The sequence below is a fragment of the Typopeltis vanoorti genome, chromosome 1, assembly GCF_054136105.1.
Source record: "Typopeltis vanoorti isolate ZY-2024b chromosome 1, IOZ_Tvanoo_1.0, whole genome shotgun sequence".
NCBI classification, from domain to species: domain Eukaryota; kingdom Metazoa; phylum Arthropoda; class Arachnida; order Uropygi; family Thelyphonidae; genus Typopeltis; species Typopeltis vanoorti.
Window position 1 is genome coordinate 165454969 of NC_143549.1, and position 18413 is coordinate 165473381.

Genomic DNA, 18413 nt, shown 5'->3' on the forward strand with positions numbered 1-18413 from the left:
TTCGACTGCACGGGAATGCATCGGGGAAAAAAGTTAATATATAAAACATAAAAACAAAAATGTGAAATACATTTATTTTATTAAATTAAATTAATTATTGATTTATGTTCATGTTTCGCTGTTCAAATAGTGTGTTTGAACAGCGTATTAATAGTATTAAAGGTATTAATACTATTAATACCTTTAATAAATAATATAGTATAAAATAAATAATATAATATAAAATAGTATTGAAGGTTAATATAAAAAATCATGCATTTGTTTATTACGTTTAAGATTTGTTTATTATTATTCCGCAGTTATTTTTAGGATACAGAGTAAATAAACGTATGTAAAAGCACATTCGTGTCAACGTCAATTAAAGAAGTTCTTGTAATTCGGATTGGGCTATTGACCATATAATTAAAATTATATTTATCTTTTCACGTCTACTTTACTTTGTAATTAAGTAGCCGTTAAACATTAATCTATCTTTCCTTCTTTCTTTTTATTTTTCAGTACTGTTTCCAGAGCTTTTTCCTTCATCGTTTATATTTATTATTAGGATGACAATTTAAACCATTCATAGGTATATCCACTGCAGTAGTTCTATAATTAGCAGAGTTTTAAAACCATTTCAAAAGGGCATTATTTTTCCCTATCTGAAAGTAATATTTGAAAAAAAAGAAGAAGAAAATAGGCAAATTTATTTTTAGTTGATTATAACTGCTAAATTCATTTCAATCTAATAATGTGCTAATATCAACTAATTATAATAATAGTAAATTTCATTCCCCAAAAGGATTCAACATTTCTTCTATCTTTTCTTTGCTTTCTTTAGTTAATTTACAAATGAACGAAATCATATGCAATCACACATTTACACGTAAAATCAATATGGTTATTACCATACTTGTAAAATGTTTTTAGGAAATAAAATAAGCCAAAATTTGTCTTGTTTATTTATCAGGCAAGTGGTTCTGACAACTAAAATTCGAGTGGAATGACCGCTCTGTCTTCTAAGGACAAGTTTTTTTGTAGCGATATTGTCTGGAGCCCTCAATTAGTGTCAGATTACCATTCGTTTGCTAACACAGGCCAAATTTTCTAGAAAGCGGCAGCGATGGTTATCATTCTAATCACTTTGTTTTGCATGAATTTTCGACCTCCATATTGGTTTCTTGCACTTTTGCCATTAGCTAAATACGTAGGAATTAAAACACAATTAAAAATAAGTTATGTGTTATCTATCTTTCTGACATGGACATGTGTCAGTGTATTGAACAGGTGACCTTTTTAAGTCTAGGCCAAATGCTAAGGAGTAATTAACCACAAATAATTCTATTCCAGGTTTCTGGAGTTCGCCAAATAGTTTAGTACATAGTGGTGTTGCTAATGACCTCATGGTCGAATTAAAATGGCTGGCCCTTTACAACTAATTAATTCACACCTAGTTAACTTAAAAAGTAAAGTAATTAATCTCTAGTGCAAAATATCTGTCACTTTTACCTGGTTTCTAGGCTAAAGATATAAATTGTATACAGTGCTTCATATATTCCAAAGCAAATCACATAATTATACTAAAAAAAAGAATATTTGACTGAGTTTTCATTTACAAGTAATTAATTCATATTTAGTTGATTTAAAAATTAATGGATAGCTAATCCAAAGCATCTAACACTTTTATTTAGTTTCTACTTTCATTCAGCACACAACGTTTCTTATTTTCCAAATCAAATATTGCTACAAACAAACAAGAACATTCCATTGAATTTATGAAAAAAAAAAAAAAAAGAGCTAAATAACAGTCCCAACCCATCAAATAAAAGATATAATACATACTGCTTCTAGTGAAATTATACTTTATATTTATTCTAATTTGTGGTTCAAAAGAATGTTCACTGAGAACATTAAACGTTCATATTCACATTTACAACGAATACAATAAATATCTCATTGTTTCATTGAGAAATCAATGGCTTCTTCTTCTTCTTCTTCGACCTTTTGGTTCTGTCCACTGCTGGACGAAGGTCTCCCCCATGGTTTTCCAGATCACTCGGTTTTCTGCCTCTCCCATCCATCTCACTCCTGCAATTTTTTCCAGTTCATCCCTCCACCTTATTCTCGGTCTTCCTCTTTGTCTTGCTCCATCCATTGGTCTCCATTCTGTTGTTTTTCTAGTCCATCTCCCGTCACTGCATCTGGCAATATGACCAGCCCATCTCCACTTAGCCTGTTGTTTAATATATTTTACAATATGCATGACACCTGTTTGAGATCTTATCCAGGTATTTGTCTTAGTATCTTTTAATGTTATTTTTAGCATACTTCTTTTCATGTGATGTTGTGTTGTTCTCAGCATTTTGTTTAGGGCTTCTGCTAAAGTCCATATTTCTCCTCCATATGTTAGGACAGGAAGTATGTCCTAACATACTTCCTGTCTTTCGACCAGTGTCCTAACACTGGTCGAAAGCTTTCCTTTTTAGACTCATAGGGATATCATTTCTGAATAAGAGAGATGCTATTAGAGTATTCGAGGGCTAGGGGTGAATCTTTCCTATTTTGCTGTGTCATTTCATCTTATGCAGTATTGTGAGGCACCAATCCGTCTGGCCAGCGTGGTGCTATAAGGCCAAATACCTTCCCATGAGGACAATGCAAATGATGAATAAAGTATGAAAATTACATACTGGCTCGTCCGTCGCCCAGCATAAAAAGGGACGCATCCTGGACTTAGGCAGAGGGTCTAGGTCGAAAAATATGGTACAGTCTCCACTAGCTACAATGAGTCCACCTACAGTGCACAATGATAGAAGGATATCAGTAGGAACATATAACTGCAGATCTCTACGGGATGACGATAGATTTGAAGAAGTGATGGAATTGGACCATATAAAATGGGACGTTGTGGGCCTATCAGAGGTAAGAAGAAACTCTCATGTGATTAAAAGATGGACATATACTCTATCACTGTGAATGTGACAGAAACTGAAATGGTGGTGCAGGATTCCTAATAAATAAAACAATCAAGGACAATGTCCTCTTTGTTAATAAACTAACATTAAGAATAGCTGAACTAAGTCTCTTCATAAATAAAAGATACCAACTGAAAATTATACAAATATACGCCCCAACTACGGACCATCCAGATGAAGAGATAGAAGATTTCTATGAAACATTAGAATGCACATTAAATAATTTTAAAGAATTCTACATAATTATAATGGGTGACTTTAATGCCAAGATTGGAAGCAGAGATGACCATCTGAACTCCATCGGTAAATTTGGATTTGGACAGAGGAATGAAAGAGGAGAAAGACCTATTGAATTCGCAGAAAAAAATAACCTCTTTATTGTGAACAGCTTTTTCAAGAAGAAAATCAACCAAAAATGGACTTGGAGAAGTCCAAATGGACAAACTTACAATGAAATAGACTTCATCCTCTCCATCAGAAGACATATAATAAATAATACCGAAGTGCTTAATAGATTTAATACAGGAAGTGACCACAGACTACTGAGGGCAAAAGTATGGATCAACAAAAAATGGGAACGGAATAAGCTCATAAGAAAAAAGTCCAATTTAGTGAATCTACAAAACCTCTACCACAATGTAAGATATGATAGAGAATAACTCAAAAATGAACTAAAAAAGTTAAACACAGATACTACCATCGATGGTGCTAATGAAATATTAACAAAATCTATCTTGAATTGTGCACCAGAAATAGAGGTGTAAAAAAGGCACCAAAGAGAGGAAAAAATAAGACAGGAAATCTTAGATTTGAGGGTTTTTTCTTCTTGAAGAAAAGAAGAGATATGAAAAGAGATTTGAATGACACCAATAAAATAGAATATGCGAAAATTTGTAAAACTATACGTAAAAGGATGAAACATGAACTTAGATCATATAATACTAGGAAAATTAAAGAAACGATAGAAACCAATAGTAATATGAAGGTCATAAGACGAACGTTATCAGTTGGAACAAAGGAAATAGCTGCTGTAAGAGGAAAAAAATGGTGAACTTATTAGAGACCAATGTAACAAACCGTTATGGACATAATAGCAGACATGCTAGTCCTTATAAAGACTGGCTTAGAGGGACGAAACAAGAAAGATTTTCATCTTCCCCGTTAACTGTAGAGGACAGTGTAGGGATAAGGTGCTATTGAGCTATTAAAGCTCTGATCATGGCAGGAGGGTAACAGCAGTAGCCGAGCCTCAGTTAGAACTTCATTGGTTACAGCATTGCCATCCATTACCCTCCAAGGAAATCACCGCATCTCACGGTCGATGTCTTCTTCCTCCCGCAGACATGCTTATATCCTTATATAAGGACTGGCTTAAAGGGGCGAAGCAAGAATGCTTTTCATCTCCCCCGTTATCTGTAGAGGACAGTGTAGGGATATGTTATTAAGCTATTAAAGCTCTGATCATGACAGGAAGTACTAGCAATAGCCGAGCTCCGGTTAGGACTTCATTGGCTACAGCATTACCATTCATTACCCTCCAAGGGTGTTCCACCAATCAACTACCTCAATTCATCCGCAGACATGCTAAGCTGAAATTAATCATTATAATATTCATTGTATTCAAATATTTATATGGTGTTCTAGATTACTAACTAATGATTTCTGAATTATTTGCGAAATAAAATAAAATAGAATTAAATAAGACACATATTAATTAAAAAATTAATTAAATAAAGATTAATAAACTCTTTTTAAATATGAATTTAGAAATAAATAAACTATCAGAATTTAGTGATTAGTAACTTTAAGGTATTCCAATAGCTTGACAACGAATATGAATGCGTCGCCATCTCTTGGAATTTCTAGGAACTACGCGTATGTTGCCATTTATGTCAGCTTTTTCTTGTTCTTTTTTTATTTATTTTCTTGCATTATGGAAAAAGGTCAAATCTATAAACATGTCTTTAAACAAACACAATTTAAAGTATATAATTATTAAACATTTCCTACCCTGAAGGTATTATTATTTCTTAATATTTCCTTTTCAATGGGACTTAAGTGCGGAGCTATTTCGTCAATATTTTCTTCTGCATAAAAGCTGTCATTTTCATCAAAAGCCATGAAGACAAGAAAGTAGAGATAGTCAATACCTTTTGGAAATCCATTCGAATCCAACGTACCTAGATGAGGAAAATACAATTGATAAAGTGTGAGAGTATATACTGATTTAAATCTAATAATGGAGCATATAAGTATCAAGAAATGAACTACAGTTTCAATTTTAATATCTAACTTAGGAAAGAAGAAAATATCAATACATGTTATTGATAACCCGCGCATACGTGCATGTGTCTGTGAGAGAGAAATTGACTTTCATCGGTTTCCATTATATAATTTCTCTAATGAACCGGAAACACGTGATCATTTTTGCAAAGAATATGTTTATGCGTGCATGTATGTGTGTGTGTCTGCCACCATCTCGTGGTCCTTAACGCAATATAGTATTGTATGAAATAGTGTGGGTTTTACGGCCGATTTTCTGTTTCTGGAAATCGGTTTCGAATAATATGTAGAAGGGGCAAATGAAACCATTAATTTCTTATTATCGTTTAATTTCTTTTTGTTCATGAGTTTTCGTCTTATTTTATTATTTGTTTTTATTTATTTCTCTTCCTACTTTTCTGTTTAGCAGCAGTATTTTCTAGGGAAAATAAACATTAAAAAATGAGATAGGAAATGGTATAGGAAGAGGAAATCGATTTACTAGACGGTAACAACAACAAAAAAAAAAAAACTATATGACTCCATTTAACTAAGAGATCTTTCCTTTCACCACCCATTTCTGTACGAAATGTTATCTTGATAAGCACACTACATACCGACATAGGCCTTACCCTTTTCTGCAGCAGTTCTTTGCCAAATTACGGTTGTCACTAGTATAGCCCTCTGATGATGAATTATTTAGAGAGAGAGAGAGAGAGAGAGAGAGAGAGAGAGATTAATCTTGATATTAACTCGTTTCGCAACTTCCACGTATGGTCGAAATGATTTTTTTCTACCGATAGAATATTATAACGCTACAAGGAAATAGGCAAAACATTTAATAAGATCTCGTGTAGAGAAACGAATTAATGCAAGTTCAATAATGGGGAGGACAACAGTAATGAACTGGACTGTAAACTGCGACATGCCTTAAGGTTGTAGTGATTGAGAAGATAAAGACTGACGCCATTCTCCTGCTCGTAATGCTGATCAGTTGAGTGGTGACGGCAATCGCAAGTGTTTTATTTGTTAATTAGTAACGCTGTTTTATAATAGTGCTTTTTTCCTTGTACACACAGATTAAGAAGATTAATATCACGCTAAATGTGCAATGGAACACACTTGAAAAGTCTTAATGTCGCCACAGTTTCATGAATTAGAACAGTTGGCACTTTTCGCTACGCTTGTACAATAAACGGAGTTCCAGTAACTGCATGAGTGCTCTCTCTCTCTCTCTCTCTCTCTTGGTGTTTTTCTTTCACCACATTCCACTGTCATTCGAGGGTCTATTTGGATATGATTCCTGACGAACCGGAGAAACTATGATGGATGACCGTAATGCGATATCGCGTTTAACCAAACTGAATGTTGGTAAAGACTGAGCGATGATAATAATCAGTTAAAATCATTTATAACCAACGGACGGTAACCAACAGGAAATGGCAAGGTTTTATGATAATTTGAGGAATATTGATGGATTGGAGGCTATTTTTTTTTTATTTTTTAGATTAAGTGTTAATATGTCTCAGATGGTTCTTCATTCTGCCGCTAGGCGTAAAACTTCAACATGTGCAGAATTTTAAGTTGAAATACTTTCAGTTACAAGAAAAGACAAATAACAAGTAGAAAGATGAAACGAATGTAACCCCACATTACTTCATGAAAGACGCATAAAAAGTAATACGTGACGTGCGAAAAGGTTTCATTTTACACTATTCCTTATCTACATTCTGTAGGTCATTGATAATCCGAAAGAATTTATAAATATTCACACGAAGTGTGCAACAACTAGCGGCATCTATGGAGTAAAATTCAAATGACATCTAAATAGTGATTTTAAATGCTTTGTGGCCAGGAAATAATAGATGCTCGATTGATTAGATGCCTAAGCTAACAAATGACTGTTAGGAGAGTGTGCTGACTATAATAATGGCCTGTTTACGATCTGTATAGTATAAACGACATTCGCAAGCACAAAAAAAAAAGTAATCTTTATATGTAACTAACTAACATACCTGAAACTTGATTTTTCCATTTGAAAAGGACAGTTGCCTTTCCAACTGGGCCAAAGAGAAATAGTCATAATAGTAAATTCGAACTTAAATTTTTTTTTATTCTTCCTTTCAGGATTGAATTTTTTTTATTGTTTGAATTTTTGTCAAGAGAAAAATATGAAACAATTTTATCGGATTAAGGAAATCTTTTTGGACGCTACTTACATCTGGTGTTTAGCACTAAAATTTTATTTCGGCATTTTGCTTCACTTATGTAACGTAGAGGGCAAATCTCTGAAACATGCAATAAGAAAAAACAGAGGATAGATGAACAAGGGAAAAGAGAGAGAGAGAGAGAGAGAGAGAGAGAGAGAGAGAGAGAGAGAGAGAGAAGAAGAAGAAGAAGAAGAAGAGGAAGAATGCAGTTATTATTATTTGGAATTACGATGTCGAAATGGCCTCCGTAGCTTAATCTATTTTAAGGATGTCCGTTGGATGGAAAACCATGAATTTCGATCCTATCCAGTGCATGAATAATCTTCATCTGGACTCTTTAGTTGAAATTGAGTTAGTCGGTCTTATTTGAAGAAGGCAGGTTTTTTCTCCCGAAAACTAGGGATTTTTCATCACGCAAAACAGGCAAACCGGCCAGATGAACACACGCAACACATACAGACATAGGAGAATGGGGGAATAAGGATTAGCCACCTGATTCCTTCAGATCTGGTTTTGAAAGCTTGCATTGGGTGGTGTGGGTCTACACCCATTGCGTCTTTCTATGACCGGCTATCCTGTTTTACGGAATGAAGATTTTCTGGATTGAGAGAGAGAGAGAGAGAGAGTTATTGTTTTATGCATGAGAAAGAAATCTATGGTTGAAGAGAGAATTTGATAAAAGGAGACATGTTTAATGCCCTATTTATCACTGACAAGGTTATGCATTGGTGATTGCTATTTCGTGATTCAGCATACAAGTATAAATCCGGTAAGGAAGTTAAAACAATATTTCTTTTTTTATTTTCTAGCACCACCCTTTTTAAATGCTCGCGCAGGTCAAGCTTCAGTTGAGATGTTGGTTTTGAGTGTAAAGCTCCTTACAAACATCTTGGCGTTTATAGGTTTCTTAAGGGTGGAGTCATATAAAGTGTACCAATAAACAACTCTCGTAAATAGACAAACTCTCACACAGGTCATGCATTTAAATATTTGGATGTGCTTTGACATCGCTTTTCCCATTACTGTGCATTTTTTCCCCTTTTACGCAAGTACAACACGATAAACAACGCACTAACATCCCAGGTCAGTGGCAGATGGCATACACAGTTTGTTCGAATTGTTCGTGATGTGAGGCTTTGATTTCGATGACACAGAACTCGAATCGGTGTGACAGAATGGCGTATGTGAAAGATGTAAGTCACTGGCTTTTGTTGTTCTGAAGAGGTCGGAAAAGTCAAAGAAAGACACCTAAAAAGACAGGGAAAATGTAAAAAACAGAGAAACTTACGAAGACAAAACATAGATAAGCAAATAAAGTGATAGAGAGAACGTAGACATACACACACACACAGACAGAGGAAGCTGAGTCACTCGTCGAACATTCATTACCAAAAATTCCTTCACGTAAAGCCTGGTCGACTGTATATTTAAAATGCATAGCGTTATAATCAACATATCGCACCATTTCCTTGTTCAAATAATTGCGTTTCAAGACGTTTGTTTCTGCTAACTATTGGGTATGTGTGTGACGTCACTCTGGTATCTGTGCATGTCATTCAATGCTGTACCATTATCTACCGAATGGAAATTCAATGCTAAATACAGCGGAGCACGACATCCTTTTACTCTGTGTTGATAACAGTTCCAAGTGATTTTATGGTTAAACTGGTTTTTATGTTGTTTTGAAGAGAACTGCAAGAGAACGTCTGTTAATCGTGATGAGGTCACCCATCACGAAGCACACTATCTTATATATTCAAATGATGGCAATTGTTTCTTTCGAAGTCTGAAATACAATTACGCTTGTTAAGAGTTACTGGTAACTTTTTAAGGATCTTCATTGTCTTTGAATTCAAGACTAAAAGGTCATAAATTTGATTACAAAGGGTGGTCATGCTACTGAATCCCAGGAAGTTGGACGGTACCAAGAGGTACTGCATTTGTTAACAATCTTGTTTGGTTGCATTCAGCCACTAGAAAAATGAGTTACCCACAGGACCAACTCGTTGGTTTTGTACTTGGCATAGATGCGTAATTAAAAGGTTGTCCCAAGTCAGATAAAGATGCATTAAAATGTTACGCCTCACTAGCAAACCATAGAACCAATGTCAACTCATGATTGTCTCCATTATGAAGTTGTAGGTTCCTATTGTAGTAATGGTATTGAAACTAAACGAAGTTTACGACCGAAGATTTTTAATTAATAAGGGTTATTCAAATAAGTTCATAATGAAAAAGACATTTGGAATTCTTGAAGTGATGAACTGTTTCTTCCACAGAAGACATTCAGAAGTTTGAAATGGTGTTCCTAATTTAGAATATCTTTCCAGTCGTGCTAAAACCAATCTATCTTTATGGTAGAATGTGGCGGCAATCAATTCGTGAAATTACTTTCAACAACTTCAGGTTGCCTTATCTCAATATTATACTTCAGATGTTGAGAAGGGTGGAGCAGTGAATGATTACCCTGGGGGTCATTCAAGGACTCGAAGAACTCATGGTTAGCATGTTGTATATCCAAATAACTAAAGATTTCATAATACAATTCTATAAATTTTTTCCCTCGACATCATATATCAATAAAATTTGAGGAGGGAAAAAATAAGGGTCGTACAGCCCGAGTTTATCTCTTCAACATCCTTGCTCTAGTTTCCTTTTGCATGTTAAACTTATTGCACAGTTTTCTAATTTGAAATAAACTGTTAAACCTATCAACTTTTTTTTTTTTTTGGTAAGCTTTATTTTGTGCAGGATACTCCGGTTTCCAAGATGAAAAAAGTCTTCCTGCTTCCGTATGAGGACAGCTACCTCAAGTTGAAAAGTTTTTATAAAATTGCTTGACTCGTAATAATTTATAACTGCAAATACATATTAATTATATCAATAAGACAAGTTACTATGTCGCTGTCGACTGCCCTACTGAGTACTATAAGTTTGGTTATTAGTGATGGCTATTAAAACTTGTCTAAAGTTCCTGTCGTGAAGCCAAAGAGCGAATACGTCATCAACGTAACGTGGGATGAAGGTTACAGCACTTCAAACTCTAAACTTTAGTGTAATCCTAGAATAGCCTACTGTCTGACCACAGATGAGAGAACCCTCGACACTTCTTCGCATGGCAGAAGAAGTCGAATTTATTTCACTAATAGAGTAATCAATGCGTTTCGTGGGATGAGTGATACGTCGGAAAATTAGCTTTTCTTTTATGAAAATTCTAGTTTTTAAAGTGGTCACTATTTTGCTTGTACAACAGTTGGAAAATTTTACGTTAATGCACGTGATTTCGCGTGTTGGTGACGAATTCGTACATTGCCTTATTCCTTTCTCCCCTTCAACATGAACTGACTCTTCTTGGCACATTGCCAGCCGAGGATCTCGCGTCTGTGGTCGGACAGTAAATCCAACAAACAGTTTACTGTTTTCAGATATGTTCCTAATAAAATGGTCACTCAGTGTTTGTACACGCGTAACCAGACATTAGGGGGGATTTTCCAGCTTTCATTTGACCTTTTATTTTACTTCTATATCAGTATCATTCAGTCATGAAATCTGTAGGGAAATATAACCTTAAAAAGTTGTTCAGATGTTAACCTTCTGTTCATGGCTTTTTAATATTTACTTCTGTCCACAGTTGTTATAATTCGTCTTTTGGAAATCCTGAACGTTTATTAATGCCTGGAAGTCAGTGGGAACCAGACAGTTGGTCACAAAAGACCTGCTTCACACACACACACACACACACACACACACACACACACACACACACACACACACACACACACACACACACACACACACACACACACACACACACACACACACACACACACACACACATAGTATATGTAGTAGAGAGAGAGAGAGAGAGAGAGAGAGAGAGAGAACTAAAAACAGCCAACACCTGTATAAACATGTTTTTGTTGAAATATTACTAATGAACCAGTGTTTCCCCCCCCCCCCTTCCCCCAAGAAAACGCCATCACATAGCATTTGGCAACCGATACCAAACTACTTTCTTATGAAGGTAAACCTCCTTCAGGAATATTGAAGTTGAGTAGGTTTATAGAAGAAAATTAAAATAAGATATCGGGAAGTTACCTTCAACAATCACATGTGGCATAAAATATTTCATACGCTTGTTGACAAGCCACAGATTACATGCAGTGATACTTATCTGAATATTTTCATTTTGTTTTGACAAGTATTATTTATAATAATCCAAAGCGCAGTATGGGGAACGACCTCTAGATGGCACTGCAAAAATATGATTTATACGCGAAGTTGCCGATGTTAATTTCAGTCCGTTTGTAGCTATACAATTGATAATAAATAATAACATACAATATGCCAAGAAAAAAAAGTTAGATGGGAAAACAGATAAGACAACAAAATAAAAAAGGGTCAAGCACATTCTATTTTTTAACTGTGCTGAGAATACATAATGCATATCAATAAACGTTATGTGAATGTTTCGAAGTTGTTGCCAGATGTTGGTTCCCAAGTAACTACCGTTTGATTGTAAATAAATAAATACGCGAACAACGGAATGCGCGCGATTGCATGATGGAAACAACTTCAGCCATGATTCAGTCAGAGATACTCGAATGCGTTTCACGCTGATACGTGCCTGCCACTCATTCACAACAATTGAAAAGCTTTAGTAAATGGCGCATGCAGGCATTCACGTGAAGTGAATATTACAATAATTATAAGGTCACCGAAAACGGTATATAAAGATTAAGGCGTTACATGATTTAGAAAATATGAAAAGAACTCAAGATTAACAGATAGGCAATTGATGAGATTACGTATTTATGATTATTAATCACGGAGAAATCCCACCATAATTCTACACTCGTGAATTTGTAGATTTATATATATTTCTCTTTTGCATTCCATTTCCTGTTTCAGAGAAAATGGAAATTCTCACAATTATTAATTAGAAAATGGAAATTCTCACAACACGACCCATTCATCTATGAATGAGTCGTGTTGTAATGCCGGATGCTTTCCTAGCTATCTGTAAACAAATCTTAGGTATAGTCTTACCTTGCCCTTATTTATATTTAAGTGTTGTTGATTAGAAAATTTATGTGTTTAGATAAAGTGTTATTATTACTAGGATAGAATATGTCATAAAATTCAACTTGATTGAATTTCAGAGAAACGGAAAAATTATCTTAATTTGTAAATAATGAGGTACGTAACTAATTAGTATTCTCCTTGTCTGTGTGTTGGTTTGTGTAATCATCGTAAGGCGACAACGAAAGGAAACCAGAAGCAACATGGTAATTACTTCATAAGCTTTTACACCATTTATGAATTATATTAATTTAGCATTAATTAACAAATGACAAAATATCATCACTTTAATTAACATTTTGAAACAAAGTATTAAAGGAAATAAAAAAGTAAATTATGAACTGATGTTTTTAATAGAAAAGTATAACTAGAATTATTAAATTACAATAACAGAATGGAATATATTATGGGATCAACGATATTTTATAGCCAAATATAGAAAGATATTTAAGTAAAGTTTCGAAAATTTACGAGAGAATTTATAAGAATATAACTTTGGGCATCTGAGTGCCGAACTCAAGATACTTTTGCCCCCCCCTTTTTTTTTTTTTTTTGTCTATTAGGTAACAGTCTAGTAACAGATCTCATTTTTCCAAACGAGCCTTCTCTGTCTCACTGGAAGTACTTTCTTATTTTCTTCGTATTATGCGTCTGCTCTGACGACGTATCATTATGCTAATAACAAATATACTGCTATTTCCAAAGCGCCCCCTCTTATAGCATCGGATGATTATTTCGCTGTTATTATTAGTGGAGTTGATGGGAGGATTTTGCGTGAAAAAACTTTAACGTTCGTAAATTATGTTATGCTTTGAAAAGACACTGTTGAGAGGTGCAGAGTGGGGGTTAAGTTTTATATCATTAAGTTGGGTTCGTTTTCAATGCTATTACAATCAAAACAGCAAAGGATGCGATTGGTCTCCAATCGAGTTAATCGGGGAAAAAAAAAAAAAAAAAAAAAAAATATATATATATATATATATATATATAAAGATAAAGTTCCAGTGAGGAAAAATTCTATTATCCCCAGAACGTTCTGAGATAGGTAAACTCACCCCTTCGGTCAAAAAAGCAGTGATAAAGATTTGGGTTAAAACCGACTTATGGAAGATCAAACCCAGATCTCAATCGTGAAACGTGTTGAACTGGTGAGCCACACTAGTGGCTCGCGATCATATATAAATATAAACAAAGCATAGTGTATGCTTTATATATATGAACACCAACATATCAAGAAAATAAAAGTTGTTGATATCTTTAGTTCTAGCAATACTATAATCACTATATTAAAAAATATAAAATGTTTATTTGGTAAACCCATTACTTTCTTCTTAATTTAATTTTTTTTTAATATTTAAAAAAATAAAATTTTATATATAACTTCCTTTGGTATTTTATATAGAAATATTTCTTAGAAATTAATACTATTAATAGACTTTTTTTTTTTTTTTTAAGCTTATGAGGTTTGTGGGGTCGTGATGATTGATAATTCTTTTTTCAGGACTGCGGAGTATTAGGTATGATAGACTGAAGAAGTAATCTGCAGAGTATGGTGCTAAATGTCTCCAAATCTATCCATCAGTACGATAGATACAGTAGTTGCTCGATGACCAGACATTCCATGATGAGTCCGTTAACCTCATGGAGGTTTGTTATAACAATTTATTGTATAAACTTCTTCCTCCGTGAGTCTTTTACTCCAGGAGATTTGTCGTAATAATAATAAGAATTAATACGAGCATATACATAGCGACAACATTGAATATATACCTGGCCTGCATACTATGATGGGACCCAAGAGACCAGCGTGGATGTCTGTATCGGCATTACGGTGGGAATGATACATCCACGTCAGACAGTCGGAATCTTTCGCGGTAGCGGCGTCTTCAGGTAGAAGGAACCAATTGTACTGATGTCGGGCACCAGGAGGAACTCGATCGTCTATTTTATCAGCAAAAGTAGTATTATCTTCATACAGAGCTCCTATTGGAAAGAAAGAGAATCATGTTAAGAAAAATGTAAACACAATCAACAATCCGCATTTATGACGTAATAACAATGTGAAATATATTACGGTTTTATATAATGCTTACATGATAAGATAACGGTTAATTAAACTACCTGATTTAGATGAAAAGAAATTCCTTTCCTTGTTTTCTTTATTAGAAATACAAGGAGTGTTCATAAGACAGCAAAATAGAAAAGTGCTCGTTATATGCCAAAAAGACAAACGAAAACGCATATCAGCTGAAAGCCTCTACATAATCTTATCTAATATGCCGCAAGCAGAGCAAGTACTGTTTATTAAGTAGTGACCGGTCATAAATTAGAACGGTTAAAAACTACTTCGGTAAAGCACCCCTCACTAATGAGATAATTGTTTATAACCTTCGACCCCAATAAGCAGTGGGTTCACTTTTGTTCACCTCCAGCCATAAAACAAACATACAGTTATGAGAACCTGTCCTGTAGTTTACTGGTACTGGCTAACGCTTTAAGCTGTACTCACCCATGAAAACGACGTGGTCACTCTCACAAATAAAGCTACATCAGGATTCAAGTGACTGCACCACTTGGCATGATAGGTCGAGTTCGTTTTATTTAGGTGCTTGCAAGGAAGCTTGGCGGTTGTCAAACCTATATGACAACCATTATTTCTATTCTGATAAAAGTTTTTATTTAATCGATGAATAAACAAATAAATAGACGTTTAAAACAGGTCGAAAAGATTTATATTGATGATTAATTCGGAATTTTGCTTTGCAGGTAAACGATTTTACTGAACGTTAAGCCAATAGCGTGGACTAAGTGACTTTATTACCTGGATCGCTTCAGGACTGATTTTAATTTTACGAGTCCTATATAGGACGCTTCTAGCGTAGTTGCAAGAACGACGGACATTTGCTCTTCGATTGAAAGACCGAAAGAACAGCCTATTGGCTCTTTATTTTAAATAATTTATGGGTGCACCTTTTTTTGACAACTCGTATAGCAGAGTATATAAGTTCTTTTCGCTTACCCTTAGTATTATATTTGGCCTAGCTACTCACTGATGAGATCTCAATAAAGATCGAAACCGGTCTGGGTAGTGACCTCCCACCATAATGTATAACATCATACATCTCCTAGGAGATGGGTTTTACATTATGTGAAATACTAAGAATAGCGATCAGAACTTTCTCCACCTTTGCTGCGAGTTGCCCTAGTTTGTACTTGAACTACGTGCTTTAGCTTACGATAATAGTCGCCGATACTTTTATAGTTACTATATTCGGCATGAAACTCTTTGATTCCGATCTTTGAGTTTCTTATTCGGCTTTAAAACAATGTGGGATGTAATATCCCCTTAATTTAAATAACATTATAAGAAGTTTTTTTTTTCTTTTCACTTCTCTTCTTTTCTTCTTCTTCAGTGAATGTGAGTTAGTCCGTCTAATTAGAAAATCTGTTGTCGCACGATTTTATTTCTGGAAACTTAATTTTTTGTCAAAATGGATAAACCATCCAGAGAACACATACACTCAATTATCACGCATGACATAATATACTTGACCTCAGAGGGTTAGATGCCCTGCGAAAATGGCGATTGCTTCCATAGCGCATGGCTGCCCAAAGAAAGTCCAGTAGAGATTCGATTCCAGCCGCCGAAAACTCTTATTATTAGTAAAGGCATCTAAAGATTCGACAACAGAATTATACTGTTGCAGACAGTAATACTTGAGTCGGGGTTTAGGGCCACGAGATTATTATTATTATTATTATTATTATTATTATTATTATTATTATTATTATTATTATTATTATTATTATTATGTGACACCTCCTGGGAGTCCAAGGACGCATCGTGGGAGAACACACTACTTTACTTTGCTAAATACATCTCATCCTCTCCACTACTACATAATTCTCCAACTACGAGACTATTACCATCAACGCCATCTATCGTCCATCATCACCAACAATAGTATTTTTTGTCTGTAAATTGCATGTGTTCTGAAGGCCGATTTGTCTGTACGTGGGATGAAAAACCCGAGTTTCCGGGAGGGAAAAACCCTGCTACCACCGTATGAGATCAGCTAACTCACCTTCAACTGAAAAAGCCCGTATAAGGATTCCCCTCGTCACGAGGAGAATCGAACTCAGGTCTTTTTCAACTGAAAGGCGCAATGTTCCTCTATTCTTCCAATTGCACTATAGCGGAGCTAGCAGATGATAGCAGTCTCTCTCTCTCTCTCTCTCTCTCTCAAATGCCTTGGTTTATTGATAGCTGAAACTCATTTGCATAAAGGATATATATATATATATATATATATATATATATATATATATATATATATATATATGGAGGTGTTAATATATATATTAACACCTCCATGGACTATAATGGCTCAACATTGGAAGACACTTTACTGCACTCTGTGTAAATTTGTGCACAGATGCTGTGCTGTAAAGGGCCACTCAATCTGTCATCCCCTCACTACATCATCCACTGTCTACATTACGCCATTTACCGCCCAGTGACAGTACTCTTTATTTATGAATTATGGGTTCTCTGGATTCAATTTGCCTGTATGCGGGATGAAAATCTCAAGTTTCCTGGGGGAGGGAATATTGAAAAATCTACCTTCGTATGAGATTGGCTAACTCACCATTAACTAAAGAAAAGAAAACAAACAAACAAAAAAACTAACAGGGATATCTCTCGTCATGACGAGAATCGAACTCTGTTTCTCTCTTCGAACTGTGCTATGGAAGCATTTAAACGAATATAAATGCTTCCATAAGAGTTTATACCCCCCCCCCCCCATCTCCCCACACATAAAGTACATATATAAACACAGAAGTTGAAATCGGATATTTTTAAGCAGCTCTAGATTCAACTTTATTATTTTCAGATTTTACTTGAAGAATAGGTTTATCAATAACAGCTAGCATTACCCACAACCGAATATTACCCTCCATAACTCAATTTCATTTGTCATTCAGTTGTGCAGGTAACCAGAGATCCTTGTTGTGCTGACTACGAAACTTTGTCCTTATAAAAATTAAATGTTTCTTCACTCGTGTCTTATATGTTCATCAAAAAGAATGTATTCTTCCTCACTTCTGTGCAAATGTCTTTATAGTTTGGTATTTCTCTCATATGTTTTAAACGTATTCAAAAGAAATGAATGTCCTCCTAATGAAGGCCTTTTAATCAATACGTCGCAAGGCACAAACATTTCCTGTCGCACAAATGTCGCTCACAGTGTTACATTCACGACTCGGTATGCAACTTTCATATTTTTCCAGTCAACGACTGGTGACGCTGTCTCCAGAAATGGAAGGCAACACGTACACACCTTGGCCAGGGGGCAGAGTGCTCTACTTTAAGTGTGCCAAATGAACTGCCAATACTAGATTGAGGAAACATTGACTTAACTTCGGTATTTTATCGTTCAACACATCTGTGTTGTTAGAAACGTGATTTGGGTCTGTCACAATACCACGAGTTATTGGCAAATCATACCTATAAACATACAGTCCCGGTTATCTGAAACCGGTAGTTTGGTGTTCTTTTTACTCGATCAACTATCAATCGTATCAACCGCATTTTTTTTTTTTTATCATCATTACATGCACACATTATACGTCAGTCCTATAATCTTATACTATAAGGAAAGTGGATTTTCCCTCAATTTCGAATGCTTTGCAAACTATTGGATCAGATAACAATATCAGATCGTATCATTACATCAAAAGTCAATACAGTATTAATTTACAATGTAAACATCTGCAAGCAGAAATTAATACGTTAAGTCTCTAAGACAGGATGAAAAAGATAGTAAAGATATACGATACAGTGAAAGATACTTGAATAAGTTATTTCTTTCTTTTTTTCATTCTTTCCTTCCTGTAGTAGAGT

The 18413-nt window shown here is 34.9% G+C and overlaps 1 protein-coding gene across 1 annotated transcript in view; it reads right to left on the minus strand.

Moving 5' to 3' along the window:
• Window positions 1-18413, minus strand: part of LOC150110608 (hephaestin-like) — a 120184-nt gene that overhangs the window by 2664 nt on the left and 99107 nt on the right. Inside the window, exons 3-4 of the mRNA XM_090402779.1 lie at window positions 14279-14491; window positions 4965-5134 (exon numbers count right to left, since the gene is read on the minus strand). Of these exons, the coding sequence (XP_090258905.1) occupies window positions 4965-5134; window positions 14279-14491 (383 nt within the window). The remainder of the gene's footprint in view (window positions 1-4964; window positions 5135-14278; window positions 14492-18413) is intronic.